The 15,703-nt window shown below is 46.7% G+C and overlaps 1 protein-coding gene across 1 annotated transcript; it reads left to right on the top strand.

The window, feature by feature from the left end:
- The first annotated feature begins 3,039 nt into the window (after positions 1 to 3,039).
- Positions 3,040 to 15,090, top strand: nek3 (NIMA related kinase 3). The gene is made up of 12 exons (XM_084461590.1): positions 3,040 to 3,169; positions 3,275 to 3,368; positions 4,675 to 4,772; positions 5,292 to 5,375; positions 5,680 to 5,747; positions 5,863 to 5,949; positions 6,208 to 6,262; positions 6,510 to 6,710; positions 7,698 to 7,845; positions 9,674 to 9,811; positions 10,581 to 10,704; positions 14,716 to 15,090. Exons 1-12 carry the CDS (start codon positions 3,053 to 3,055, stop codon positions 14,780 to 14,782), a joined length of 1,281 nt encoding a protein of 426 aa, XP_084317716.1. The 5' UTR covers positions 3,040 to 3,052; the 3' UTR covers positions 14,783 to 15,090.
- Positions 15,091 to 15,703: the final 613 nt, after the last annotated feature.

The following is a 15,703-nucleotide window of genomic DNA, read 5'->3' as shown; positions in this document are numbered from 1 at the left end:
CTAATTGCTCTTTGAAACTGGCTTGACAATTTGCCAGTTGACAACAGTCCAAAATCTAGTATATTGTAGAGTACATGAGACACCTCTAATATCAACAGTCAGAGAGACTGGAGAGAGGATCTGTGACTGTCTTCATTCTAGAAACATCTATAAAGAAGGACGACAGTCAACACAGGCTGCAGCACTAGATTGAAGATATCTGAGTTGAGAAAATACACTCTTAGAACAGATGTGTTAAAAGCAACACGTCTTGTTGTATTGTCCTTAACCAAACACACGGGTGTTAAGCTATATTGTCCTTAACACACGGATGTGTTAAAATAACACATCTTTTCTAAGAGTGTATTCTATTGCTGTGATTGATACATTCTTTGATAAAATAATACACATAAGTTTAAGAGATATACAGCACCTTGACTATGGAGTAGACTGGTCTACTGTGTCAAACGCTGAGTGCAGCGTTTGACATGGTAGACCATAATATGACCCAGTTCTCAAGAAGACTTGTTCTCAAGAAGACTTGAGAACTAGGCCAGTTCTCGACTAGTTCAGGACGCTATTTAACTGTCCTAGAGTTTTTCGTCACCCTTGGTGACCACAGTTCAAAAAACACTGACATGACATGTGGGGTCCCACAAGGATCAATTCTAGGGCCCTTACTTTTCAGTCTGTACATGTTACCCCTACGCAATGGCATGAGAAGGAACAACATTAGTTACCATATCTATGCTGATGACACCCAGCTCTACATTACTATGACGCCCCCTGACTACAATTGAACTGACCATCTGACAGAATGTTTTGCTGACATAAATGTGTGGCTGTCACAGAACCTCCTCCAGTTAAACTAGGACAAAACAGAAGTATTGATCATTGGTGAAAAAGAGAGAGACTATTGGTGCACTTAGAAACACTGTCACTGAATACGAAATGCCAGGTAAGAAACGTATGTGTGGTGCTGGACTGATAAAATGAGGTCCTTGTCACATTCTTCATATGAACCTCACAGCTAGGATAAGATCTGATCTTAGCCTTGAGGCCCACATAAAGAATGTGACAAGGACCTAATTGTATCAGTAAGAAACATTGCCAAAGTGAAACCTTTCCACTCCCAGACTGATGATGAAAGACTAATACAGTAGGCCTCCATGCTTTTATTACTAGCAGGTTGGACTATTGCAACGCTCTCCTGTCTGGTCTACCAAAAAAGCAATTAGTCAACTCCTATTGATTCAAAATGCTGCAGCACGTGTTCTTACAACGACCAGAAGGAGGGTTCACATCACACCAGTTTTAAAACCCCTGCACTGGTTACCTGTCAGTTAATGAGAATGATCATAAGAAGTAAGTGTTGAATATTGTTCTAGTTTCTTCTCCCAAAAGATCAGTTTACCCAGCGCTCAACACATGCCATCCACCATGTGTGAAATTGGCCTCTGTAGAGGGTATTTATAGTAGCAATCCATACCCCCTCCCAACACACACAACTTATGTAGGCTAATTGCTCTTCTTGGTTGTATGATAATGAGTGCCTCTATTCTGCACATCTTCGAATACCTCTATCTGAGATTTGGTATAGAATGTATTTCAAAATGTCACAGGAAATGGTATGAGGAGTCTAGCATTCAGAGAATGAATTTCGAAGCCCTTGCGCATTTAATGCAAGTAGCCTGGTCCTTGATCGAGAGTCCACAGACAGATACAGTAGATCGGCCCTCTGCGTATCTGTGGAGGGCTGGGTGGTGCTGGAGCCTCTACAGGGGCAGGCTTCCTGGGATTACAGACAGATCCCTGAACAAACACAGCTGCAGACGCCACACAGCCTCCTCACATCCTGGCCAGACTGTGGGCTGAGTCTATACACTCTCACTTTCATGGCTGCTGCCATAGCCACAAGGTGAAAGCCTTAATGTCCTCTCATCAGTCAGTCAGCCAGTCAGTCAGCCAGTCAGTCAGTCAGTCAGTCAGTCAGTCAGTCAGTCAGTCAGTGAGTCAGTCAGTCAGTCAGTCAGTCAGTCAGTCAGTCAGTCAGTCAGTCAGTCAGTCAGCCAGTCAGTCAGTCAGTCAGCCAGTCAGCCATAGGCTACAAGACATTCACCGATAGGCCTATTGATAGATTAAACTTCTATCTTCAGGTGAGTATTTGTACTGCTTGGTCAAATGTGTCAGCTGCAAAATTACAGACTTTATCTGATGTATTCTGAGCAAAACTTTGCTGATGGAAGCTGAGAGGTGACAGGCTCTGACTGTAGCCTAATGCTCAGTGAGAAGACTATGAGTTTATTGAGTACATTTAAGATGCAAAAAGAGATTAGTCTCAAAATTAGTCCCAGTGAAATCTACTTATGTTGTGCAATAGAATTAGCCTCTTCACTACTGGTTTGCAATTGCATAGAATTAGCCTTAGCCTGTGGTTTCTCATATCAAAAGTGTTATTGATCACTGTCTGAGTAACGAATAAAGACTGATCAAGAGAAATTAAAATGTGCAAATGTACAAAACCTCTAAGTAGGCCTACTTTTAGGATCACTGAGCTATGATAAAATCCATTCTAAACTCGTATTGTGCTCTACTGCCATCTAGAGGCCGACTAGCTCACCTCGGTTTGTTGACAGGAGTCAGGACACGTTGTGCCTACGTCATTCAATAACACGGAAACAGCTTGGGACAAAGAGCACACGAGTGAATGTGGGCTTGGACCTGTAGAAAGAAGCTGCGACGCGTTTCTGTCCTGTCGGCTACATTTGCTCATTCAAGTGATCAGGCAATTTCACCTTTACTAGCAGATTTCATCAATATGATATTGTATAAATGAATTGTATAGCACCTTGCTGTATTAGCTAGCTATAGCTGGCTGTTCACATCTAGGCTACAGTCCTGTCCAATGATAGCAAACGTTATTGTAGTCTATGTCTGGTGACAGCCTCTGTGACTGCAAGGCAGCCCGCCAATTTGAAGTGTCTAGCTAGTGTTATACGCTATATCTGTTTAGTGTGTGGAGTATATGGATACGTCCCATGTTATTCTTCTTTACAGGTCTTTGTGAACTGCCATGGATGGGTATATCCTTGGTAGTGTGATTGGTGAAGGCTCTTTCGGCAGGGCTTTATTGGTCCAGTCCAAACGCAGCCACAACAACTACGTCATGAAGGAGATTCAACTGCCAAAGGTAGGTGGTGTTGTACTCCCTGACCATAACACTATAGTAGTTCTGTCTTTGTCTATTTGGTACTACTCACATTCAGACATTTTTCATTGCTGCATTTATTTTCAGACTCAGTTCAAAATGGAGAATTCGAGAAGAGAAGCCGTACTTCTGTCCAGTATGAAGCACCCCAATATTGTTGCCTTCTGGGACTCTTTTGAAGGTTCTTGTCATTTCACAGTAGAACTAGGCTACATCAATCTTGATAGTGCCATACTGTCGCCGCATGAACTAAGGCTTAGGTTTGGATCAAGTCCTGTCATGTTTGAGCAAAGTCCAGGGCCGATGAACACTGAGCTTGTGTGTGTGTTTTTAAACCTTTATTTAAACTCGAAGATCAACTGAGGTACGATCCTCATTTACAGTGATGTTGAGTAAGTAAAAGTATGCAATGCACCAAATAAATGATACAGGATAAAAATCATCCACATGGGTGAAAACTGAGATATTGTCTGCAAAGGACATTACATTTTACTTTTTTGGGACCCCAGAGACCGATTAAGTTGTTGAAAAACAGCATAAGCTGTGACCTTTAAAACATGAAATGTTATGAACACGTAAGTAAGGATACCAAAAGTACTCACATAAAAAAGTACAGAAATAAAATGATCATAAAGTAATGATTTAAAATGGCCGAGGGGAACTAAAGGATCCAGTAATCTGAAGTGAGTTCCAGGCATAAAACCTAAAGCCCATGAAACCAAAATGCAGATTACCCAATTCGGTTGGAACTCTTGGGATGTCTAAAAGTTATTTCGCTGATACACTACCTAAGCTATGCTAACTACTTTACTGCATGCTGCAGATCTCTCTATGGGTCTGGGACACTGAAAAATCTGGTGCTCAAATCCTGTCAACTCATTGGTTTAGCAGGAATCCCTGCGACACCAATCAGTAATGCAATCAGGCGTTCCCACACATGCCCCGCCCATCTAACCTGGGATAGCGTCACAATTTCAATTTTGAACCGTCGATATGCCATCAGAATACCAGTTTGTGCAGCGAAGTGGCACAGAGTCTATTATGTATTATGCGGAGGGCAGCGATTCAATGTAATGTTTGAGTCTGGAGAGAGACTACATCTCTGGTAAAGGGAAGACCATCCAACATAAGCATTCAGAATCCAATGATGAGTGCTGTAGGGATCTCCAGTAATAAATCTGATGGCGGAGTGGTAAACAGCATCTAAGGCCTTAAGAGTAGAAGCAGAGGCTTGCCTATAGATAACATCACCATAATCAACCACAGACAAAAACCGAGATAAAAACAGCTTCAGAGGAAAATTATATTTATTTATGTGGAGATTACCATTTTTTTTGCCTGAGTTTGTTGACAAGCTTATCTATGTGGGTTTTAAAATGAGTTTCTCATCAATCCATATACCTAGATATTTACAGACTGAAACTCTCTCAATAAGGGATCCACTATTAGTTGAAATACAGAGACTGTGTGTGTGTGTCTGCCTCCAGCAGGGGGCCATCTGTATATAGTGATGGAGTACTGCGTTGGAGGAGACCTGCTCCAGCGCATTCAGCTCCAGAAAAGCACCTTATTCTCTGAGGACACGGTACGACCACTTCCTGGCCCTGATCACATGTCTACCTACCAGCCCTCTGACTGGTCATCTCATGCAGTGGCGGGGATCTGTATCCAACTTGGGGGGGGGGGGACATTTACATAGAAATTTTGCAAGAGTAATTTTTGGGGGGGACATCTTCCTATGTGGCTGTATGGTCATTTGAATGCCACTACCCCAATCTAAATATTGGGGGGGGGGACAATTTTCATGATCTCAAATATTGGGGGGGACATGTCCCCACTGACCCCCCCAGGATCCCAGCCCCTGGTCTCACGCTCAGAGCTCCGTCAACCACCGCTCCTTGTTGTATTTTGTTTACTTCTGTTCATGTGGTAGGGCTGTTCTTTGATTTTATTTTTTCTATTTTTCTATTCCTGTCATTTTTTTTTGTATCTCACTTCGTTTTCTCTGGAACATCTCAAGGACTTTATCCTGTTGATGATAACATTTCAATAAGGAGACTATACGTACTATCTGACGGGGGTCCTATTTCTGGGTTTGTGTCAGATTCTGAAGTGGTTCGCTCAGATGTGTGCTGGTGCCAAGTACATCCATGACAGAAGGGTTTTACACCGGGATCTCAAGTCCAAGGTAAACAGACACTCTCAGTGTGTGTCCAGCAATAACACTGAATTAGTTGCTTAAAGAGAGCATGTTGTTCAGGTGAGCTGTGTAATCTTAGAGTAAAGTGCATTCAGATTTTTTGGTTTACTTCCTAATTAATTTTGAAAATCAATGGACTTGGTAGGCCTGTTGTTGGAGAAAATAAGCTAACTGAAAATGCTGATCAGAAAAAATCAGCGTGAGCTGAAGTAATCAAGTTTGTTGTCCCATGGTTGGCAGACATTTTTCATTAAAATGCTGTTCATCATTTTCCTCTCCAATCCTCTCCTAGAACATCTTTCTCACAGACAATGGGGCAGTCAAGCTCGGGGACTTTGGCTCAGCGTGTGTTCTGAAGAGGTACAGAAAGAGGATCAGCAGCTAGGAGTCTCTGATAACATTTGTATTGCTTTTGTCATTTTAGAGTTTTCCTTTTAACATGATTGTAGTCATGCTTTATTATTATATTTTTCAGTGCCAGGGCACACGCCCACACATATGTTGGGACTCCATACTACGTGTCCCCTGAGATATGGGACAATAAGCCTTACAACAATAAGAGGTGAGGTCATCCGAGTTCTCCCACATGTAATTCATCCATGATTCATGACGCTTGGTGACATCACAAAAGGATTTTCATCCATCCGTTTTCCAAGACTGATAAAGAGTTGGTTGGCATTGTTCCTCTGAATGTGAAATACGTTTAACTCTGGGAGCTGTGTGAGTGTGATTTCTGATTCAGATTTCTGATGTTTCCGACATGTTTGTATTTCTCCTGCCTGGATAACACGAGAAATGGTGTGTCGTGTGTGTGTTGCAGCGATGTGTGGTCCCTGGGCTGTGTCCTGTACGAGCTCTGCACCCTGCGACACCCGGTAACCCCCCCCGCACGCCTGGCTGAAGGCCTCTTGCTAAATATTGTTGCTCTATTATTGTATACAGTACCTTCCCTGACATCTTTATCCACCGAAATTTACAGTGAACGATTGTTGAGTGAACTGAAGGGTCTTGTGTCTTCAGCTGAGTTGAATTATCTGCTGTATCTTCAGTCCCAGCTGTTGCAGTGTGGTTTGTGTTCCCAGGGATCCTCACCAGGTAGGTTCTCCGGTTCTCCTGTCTCAGTTCCAGGCCCCCAGCTGGAAGGCTCTGATCCTGAAGGTGTGTAGGGGGGCCTACCCCCCCTTACCTCAGCACCTGCCCTATGAGCTGCACTATCTGGTCAAGCACATGTTCAAGACCAACCCTAAGGACCGTCCGTCGCTGCACACCATCCTCACCTCCCATCGCGTATCCAGACTCCTGCAGAGACAACTGCCCTCCGCGGTGAGTGGGTGGGTATGAGATACCTGCCCTCCACGGTGAGTGGGTGGGTATGAGATACCTGCCCTCCGCGGTGAGTGGGTGGGTATGAGATACCTGCCCTCCGCGGTGAGTGGGTGGGTATGAGATACCTGCCCTCCACGGTGAGTGGGTGGGTATGAGATACCTGCCCTCCACGGTGAGTGGGTGGGTATGAGATACCTGCCCTCCGCAGTGAGTGGGTGGGTACGCAGGCTCCCAGTGAGTGGGTGGGTCCCTCCACGGTGAGTGGGTGGATCCCTCCGCGGTGAGTGGGTGGGTATGAGATACCTGCCCTCCATGGACTGTGTGGTTACGCAGGCTCCTGATGCTGGCTCTCTGTGGGTCAGGGAGGGGTTAGCCTGGTGGGGGCAGGGCCTGTGGGTCAGGGAGGGGTTAGCCTGGTGGGGGCAGGGCCTATGGGTCAGGGAGGGGTTAGCCTGGTGGGGGCAGGGCCTATGGGTCAGGGATGGGTTAGCTAGGTGACTCTGCCCTGGGGGGTATTCCAGAAAGCGGGTTTAGTGGAAATCCTGACTTTGTTAACCCTCAAATGAGGGAAAGCCTGGGTTTTCCCTTCCAGGAAGAGAGACATCTCAAACCCGTTCCAGAAAGCGAGTTCACTGAAAGTGTGGGTCGGTTACTATGGTAGCTCATTTCGGGCCGACTTCGCATATAATAAAAATAAATTCTGCATTTGCTCCACAGGCACTACACCGTTGGCTATATTTTCTGTACAGATAGTTATGACTCCCCTTGCATATATTGGATTCTTTATTTATTTTTTTTACAAAAAGTGCAGTAAACCGAACAGAGCACCCTTAAGTCCAAATGACCTCCGCTCAAGTCCAAATCGATGAATGCCAAGCTGTGCGTGGAAATGACCATACGATCGTTTGGTGAATGAGGGCCTGTGTGAACAGAGCACGGACAAACAGCTGTTTTTCACTGACCATCACATCGCTTTGTTTTCAGGAGTTGAAAGAGGAGGAGGAAGGGGAGGGGCAGGAGAAGAGATGGAGGAGGGAGGAGGGGCAGAAGAAGAGATGGAGGAGGGAGGAGGGGCAGAAGGTGGCTGCCATGTTAGGACAGAAGAGCCTAATGACCGAATCAACCTCTCAGGGTCAGTAGCAGGGTTAGAGACCAGAACACACAGACCTACATTCAGACTAGTATAGACCTACATTCAGACTAGTATAGACCTACATTCAGACTAGCACATATAGACCTACATTCAGACTAGCACATATAGACCTACATTCAGACTAGTATAGACCTACATTCAGACTAGTATAGACCTACATTCAGACTAGCACATATAGACCTACATTCAGACTAGTATAGACCTACATTCAGACTAGCACATATAGACCTACATTCAGACTAGTATAGACCTACATTCAGACTAGCACATATAGACAACATTCAGACTAGTATAGACCTACATTCAGACTAGCACATATAGACCTACATTCAGACTAGTATAGACCTACATTCAGACTAGCACATATAGACCTACATTCAGACTAGCACATATAGACCTACATTCAGACTAGCACATATAGACCTACATTCAGACTAGCACATATAGGCCTACATTCAGACTAGCACATATAGACCTACATTCAGACTAGCACATATAGACCTACATTCAGACTAGTATAGACCTACATTCAGACCAGCACATATAGACCTACATTCAGACTAGCACATATAGATCTACATTCAGACTAGTATAGACCTACATTCAGACTAACACATTTATACCTACATTCAGACTAGCACATATAGACCTACATTCAGACTAACACATATAGACCTACATTCAGACTAACACACATACACCTATGTTCAGACTAACATAGACCTACATTCAGACTAGTATAGACCTACATTCAGACTAGTATAGACCTACATTCAGACCAATATAGACCTACATTCAGACTAACATACACCTACATTCAGATTAACATATACTTCCATTCAGACTACCATAGACTAACACATACTGTATAAACCTACATTCAGACTAAGAAGCAGACCTACGTTCAGACTGGCACATATAAATCTACAATGGGAATATTGACTAGTACATATATACTTACATTGACCGTACAGACCTACATCCAGAGACCTACATTCAGACTAATATAGACTTACATTCAGACCAGCACATAGACCTACAGTACACTCATAGGCCTTTTCCACCAAGAGGGAACCGGTTCGGTGCCGGTTCGCGAACCTAATTTTGAATGGTTCCGAGCATTTCGACCAAAAATAAATGAGTTTGGGAACCTGAAAGCTGGTTCCGAACCGGCACCACAAAATAGTAGGTTTTTGAGTGCGAACCGTGACGACATCATGGGCGTGGGCTGACGTACAACGGTTCGGCTCAAAACTGGTCTAAACGCGGGCCTGGTCTCTGGACAGAACCAAGGTTCCAGGAATTTTGAAACGAACCGGTTCACGAACCAGAGTTCCTTTGGTGGAAAAGGGCTATCAGAGAAACTCATCTCACTGTACAGTACATACCCAAGTCTTTCAAGGATATATGATTTGAGGAATGGGTCAACTGGTTTGGTGGAGGATCCAGATCATGTGTGTGTAATATCCAGTAGTTACTTATTGCACAGTGTGTGTGTTGGGGGGGTTGATTAGTGCAAGTTGGCATTCAGGGTGATCACGGCTCTGGGGGAAAAAACTGTCTTTCAGTCTGTTGGTTTTGGCACTGATAGACTGAAAGAGAGTTTTTTCCCCAGAGCCGTGGTAGCGTTGAAACCGCAGGACGCCCCCCCCCCCCCCCCCCCTCCCTGCAGATACAGCCGTGACATCACACACCGCCACGGGCGCCCCGCCCTTCTGACGTCAGATCGCATGCACAAGATGTCTAAAGAAGGAGGCTGGAGGAAGGATCTTCTGTAACCCCTCCCACCCCTCCTCCGTCCCTGTAGAGGAGGCGAGCTGTGCCGGGCCCCCGCAGAGCAGACAGAGGAGGTGCTGGGACAGGGGGCCCCCAGAGAGGCTCCTGAGTCTGCTGGAGAAGGCCCCGCTCAGCCAGGCCTTCAGGACCTTCTCCATACACCGGGAAGGTCAGTCCGCCGGTGGGGGCGATGGACGCTTGTCTCTGTCACACGTTACTCTGATAATAAACGTTGAACACGTTGATCATTAATACAGTATAATGGCTTTAGTGCAGTGTTTCCCATTGATTCGTCGGCAATGCTTGTGATTCCACCAGATGCGTTGCAGTACATTTCCAGAGGCGTCCCAGAACCGGCTCCCCACAGAGCTCCGGTAAAGATAGGCCCCAGGTCTGGTAAAGATAGGCCCCAGGTCTGGTAAAGATAGGCCCCATGTCTGGTAAAGATAGGCCCCAGGTCTGGTAAAGATAGGCCCCAGGTCTGGTAAAGATAGGCCCCAGGTCTGGTAAAGATAGGCCAGGTCTGGTAAAGATAGACCCCAGGTCTGGTAAATATAGGCCCCAGGTCTGGTAAAGATAGGCCCCATGTCTGGTAAAGTTAGGCCCCAGGTCTGGTAAAGATAGGCCAGGTCTGGTTAAGATAGGCCCCAGGTCTGGTAAAGATAGGCCCCATGTCTGGTAAAGATAGGCCCCAGGTCTGGTAAAGATAACCCCAGGTTTGGTAAAGATAGGCCCCAGGTCTGGTAAAGATAGGCCCCAGGTCTGGTAAAGATGGGCCCCAGGTTTGGTAAAGATAGGCCCCAAAAACCTAACCGCATTGGGAACGCCACGCAGCCGGACTTGGTGGCATTTCAGCGAACTGGTCATCCCCAGTTCGTTGGGGCGGGATCGCTGCAGAACCCGTGTGTCACCGCTCGCCCCTGGGCTTCCTGTCCCAGGTGACAACCCGCTGGTGGGACCACTCTCCCGGGCTGCGGGGGACGACCCGGACGGACCTGAGTTGGAGGAGGAGGCAGGAGAAGAGAGAGACAGGCTGGAGCCGCGCTCCGATGGCGAGGACACGTAAGTCACCCTGCCGGCCGGGGCTCCGGAGGTGGAAACGATCGCATCGCCTCTGAGAGCTCCTCACATGGGCCTCCTCACATGATGCACCTCCTCAGATGCACCTCCTGATATGAGGCACCTCCTCACATGATGCACCTCCTCATATCCACCTCCTCACATAATGCACCTCCTCACATCCACCTCCTCACATGATGCACCTCCTCACATGATGCACCTCCTCACATGATGTACCTCCTCATGATGCACCTCCTCACATGATGCACCTCCTCATATCCACCTCCTCACATGATGCACCTCACATGATGTACCTCCCCACATGATGCACCTTCTCACATGATGCACCTCCTCACATGCTGCACCTTCTCACATGATGCACCTCCTCATATGTTATGTTATGTTATTTTTATTTATAATGCGCCCCCCAACCAACTGTTACATCAGCCCGGGGCGCAGCCCGGGTACAAAGAGAGACAAACAAAAACACAGGACTGCAGAGACACAAAATGAAACTACATTTAAGACACAAGACAAGGACATAAATTATAGATCCTCTGTGACAAAGAGGTGAGTTTTAAGCTGTGCTCTAAAAGAGTCCAGGGTGGTGGCGGACTTGTTGTTCAGAGGAAGCTTGTTCCATAGCCCAGGTGCCATCACTGAGAATGCACGGTCTCCCTTTGAGACAAGTTTTGACCGTGGGACCTTCAGGGTCATCTGGTTGTCAGATCTGAGCCGGCGACCAGGCCTGAAGCTGGTAGGTTGGTCCAGGAGATCTTTGATGTAAGCTGGGGCGAGACCATTGAGGGCTTTGAAAACATACGTGAGGATCTTGAATTTCACTCTGCGCTTCACTGGGAGCCAGTGAAGGGAGGAGAGGACAGGAGAAATGTGTTCCCTCATCTTAGTGCCTGTCACCAGCCTGGCAGCGGCATTTTGGACTAGCTGCATGCTGTGGATGGTCTTGTCGGTGACTCCAGCATAGAGGGCATTACAATAGTCCAGTCTGGAGAAGATGAGCATTAGTACGACCCTCCGTAGGTCGCTGGAGGAGAGGAAGGACTTGATTTTGGATACTGTGCGCAGTTGGAAAAAACAGGATTGCACCACAGATCTCACTTGCTTGTCAAACTTGAGGTCTATGTCAAATATGACCCCAAGGTTTCTGACGTGGGATTTTTCAAGGGTGGACAAACTTCCTAGATTATTTCTGATCTGACTGATCGAGGTGGAGTTGCCGATCAGAAGGATTTCAATCTTGGTGTCATTGAGCTGCAGGAAGTTTTATGACATCCACTCCTTTATGTCCCGCAAGCAGTCCTTCAGACGGTCCAGCCCAGAGGGATCGTCTGCCCTGAGTGGAAGATAGATTTGAGTATCGTCTGCGTAGCAATGGAAGGAAATCCTATGGCGATGAATGACTTGGCTGAGGGACAGCATGTAGATGGAGAAAAGGATGGGACCCAGTATTGAGCCCTGAGGGACCCCGCAGGTGAGGTTGACACGGCAGGATGAATGGTTGGCTATATTCACTGAAAAGGTCCTGTTGTTGAGGTAGGACTTGAACCAGGACAGGGCTGTGTTGGTGATGCCAACCCCCTGTTGGAGGCGGTCGAAGAGGATGGTGTGATCTATAGTATCAAATGCTGCAATGAGGTCCAGGAGAACCAGCGAGCACATTTCCCTGAGTCAACGATGAGGAGTAGGTCGTTTAACACCTTCAAGAGGGCAGACTCGGTGCTGTGGCCGGCCCTAAATCCGGACTGAAATTTCTCCAGTATGTTGTTGTGTTGGAGATAGGGCTGCAGCTGACTGAGGACAGCCTTTTCTAACAGCTTTGACAGAAATGGTAATTTTGAGATGGGTCTGTAGTTGCTGGGGATAGTGGGATCTAGGCTGGCTTTCTTAAGAAGGGGCTGGACCACCGCTTCTTTTAGGCATGATGGAACGATACCTGTGGCCAGGGAGCAGTTGATGATGGACAGGATGTGAGGACCAACTGCCTCAAAAACCTCCTTAAGGAGGGGGGCAGGGACGGGGTCCTGAGGGGACGTGGCTGGTCTCAAGGCGGCGGCCATCTTGGAGAGGGATGAGAGGGAGATGGAGCTGAACACGGAGAAGGTGGATGAGCATCTCAGAGTAACAGCTAGGTCCCGGGTGGAGGGTGGGATGTTTCTTCTGATGTTGTCGACCTTTTCTGAGAAAAAGGACAGAAACGCATCACACTTTGTAGGGGATGCATCCTGGATAGCAGTAGTAGGAGGGCAAACAACAGAATTGATGGTTCTGAATAAAATTCTGGAGTTCGGAGCATTTAAAGTACTTGGCTCTCACTGCTTTAACCACCCTGTGGTAGCTCTTCTGTCTGTCCCTCAGTATTTCGAGAGAGACCTGCAGGCCATCTTTCTTCCACCTCTGCTCAGCCTGTCTCCATGCTCTCCTCTCTGCTCTGGTGGTCTCATTTAGCCAAACCACAGCCTTGGGTTTGGGCTTTTTCATCTTGAGAGGGGCAATAGAGTCCAGAACAGAACGGCAGGTGGAGTTGAACACGGACATAAGCTCCCCTGGGTCTGATGACAGCACCTCACCTGCCCTGGTGTTTTGGGCGGCAGCAAAAGCAGAGGAAAACTTAGCAGGTGTCTGGGCGCTGATAAACCGTGAGAGGCGTGCAGGACAGACATTGGATGTTAGTGGAGGGCTGAGACAGAGAGGATTGGAACACCACAGCATAATGGTCACAGTCAGTATGGGCTGGCATGGTTTCCACATTGCTGACAGGGAGATTGACAGAGAGGACAAGATCTAAGGTGTGACCTTTTTTATGGGTTGGGACGGAAACATGTTGGGTGAGACCAAAAGAGTATCAGGTCCATAAATTCTCCCTCAAAGCTCCTTGTGGGATTATCAACGTGGATGTTGAAGTCTCCCAAGATCAGCACTCTGTCATGGCTGGGAATGATTTCACTGAGGAGGTCTGAGAATTGAGTTGTAAAATTCTTACTCTCCTTGAAAGACTTGCTGTCCGTTGGGCGGTAGATGGTCAGAACCAGGAGGGGGTCAGACATGCCCACTTTTACCAGAAGAGCTTCAAAACTGGAGTATGTGAGGCAGTTCAACACAGAACAGCTGTATTTGTCCTTGTCCATGAAGGCCACGCCCCCTCCAGTCTTTCCGCGTCTTGGGTTGCTGTGGTAACTCCAGCCAGCTGGGCACAGTTCATTGAGAGAAGAATAATCCCCAGGGACTTGCCATGATTCCGTGATTGCGAAGAATTCCAGTTGTTTGGAAATAAACTCAGACAGAACGGATGTTTTCTCCTTAACCGATCTGGCATTGAGAAGCCCGACTTTAACCGTAACTTCACTCGCAGACGAGGTAGGTGTTCTTGCCGGCAAACGCTGGGTTCGGGGCTGGATGGGAATGGGGGGTGACAGATGGATTGTCTTTCGAGAAAGTTTCACCGCTCTACCCGCACGATGTCCTCGGCGTCTACCTCCACCTCTCCGGTGAATCCGTCGGTCAGTAAAGTTAACGTTACTCCAGGGCCCGAAAGGAATAACAAAGGTAGGCAATAGGTGGTTATTCGCCTGTGTTTGTTGATCCTCGCACCAAACGAGGTTTTCCTCCATTGAGGCACGGATGTCAAAAAGCGCTCTCCGATCATAACTGTAAATGATCAGGTTTGATTGCAAGATACTTTGACACAGTAAAACGAACAGATTAACATGAAACGCCAGGAATTGGAGTGAGTGGCTTGCTGCTGTCGGGCGTAGCGCCGCCATCATCATCACCTTTCATATCCACCTCCTCACATGATGCACCTCCTCACATGATGTACCTCCTCACATGATGCACTTCCTCACATGATGTACCACCTCACATGCACCTCCTCACATGATGCACCTCCTCACATGCACCTCCTCACATAATGCACCTCCTCACATCCTCTTCTACTGCATGGTTCTGAACATGGACGTGGATAACATGCTCTCTGCACTCTGTCTCTGTCCACAGGGACTTTGAAGAGGAATGTCCCTGTGCCTGGATAGACGAACTGGAGAGAATGTCCTTGGAGCACTAATGATCACCAGAGCAGTCCCAATCATCACAATATTACTGTTGACATATGCACAAATCATGCTGATATTCTGGTGTAATACTGCATTTGTTTTTGTATCAAGTCCCTGCACATTTTTTTGTAATCGAGGCACAATAATGCATCATATTTATGATGTCAGGGAAATACTATAATAAGCACTGATATTAAAGGACAATGCTTGTTTTTGACAACCTGGACCTTATTTACGACATATTATAAGACGTTTGACTCACCGAGATCACTTTGGTGTAGTTCGGAGGCATGTAGAAGAAATTTAAAATCCAGCGAGAGCCAGTATATCCATGTAATGGCGGTGGTCGGGGCACTTAGAATGCAGTTTCTAAAAATCTATTTTCTGCCGCGAAACGGTTGTTTTCATCAATCTGTCTTGATGAATCGCTAGTTGTGCTTACATAGAGCATAAGCCTGTTGTGGTATTTCACATGCCTCTGTAATATGATCTTTAGAAACGTCTTTAGACACGAAATAGCTTCCTCACTTGCTCCAGCACGCATGCGCACAGCGTGCTGGAGCAACGATTGCGCGCTGTGCGCATTAGTGCTGGAGCAAGTGAGGAAGTTATTTCATTTCGAAAGACGTTTCTAAAGATCATGGCATGTGAAAACCACAACAGGCCTATGCTCTATGTAAGCACAACTAGCGATTCATCAAGACAGATTTATGAAAACAACCGTTTCGCGGCAGAAAATAGATTTTTAGAAACTGCATTCTAAGTGCCCCGACCACCGCCATTACATGGATATACTGGCTCGCGCTGGATTTTAAATTTCTTCTACATGCCTCCGAACTACACCAAAGTCATCTCGGTGAGTCAAACGTCTTATAATATGTCGTAAATAAGGTCCAGGTTGTCAAAAACGAGCATTGTCCTTTAAGCACTGG

Source organism: Borostomias antarcticus (assembly GCF_949987555.1).
Source record: "Borostomias antarcticus genome assembly, chromosome: 1".
In the NCBI taxonomy this organism is placed as follows: domain Eukaryota; kingdom Metazoa; phylum Chordata; class Actinopteri; order Stomiiformes; family Stomiidae; genus Borostomias; species Borostomias antarcticus.
Note: the sequence above shows the minus strand (reverse complement) of the source record. Positions and strands in the feature narration are given on the sequence as shown.

Coding starts and splice junctions, on each gene's coding strand:
- nek3 (XM_084461590.1), top strand. CDS start 3,053: ATGGATGGGTATATCCTTGGTAGTGTGATTGGTGAAGGCTCTTTCGGC. Junction 4,773..5,291: donor CCTTATTCTCTGAGGACACG/GTACGACCACTT, acceptor GGTTTGTGTCAG/ATTCTGAAGTGGTTCGCTCA. Junction 6,263..6,509: donor TCTGCACCCTGCGACACCCG/GTAACCCCCCCC, acceptor CTCCTGTCTCAG/TTCCAGGCCCCCAGCTGGAA.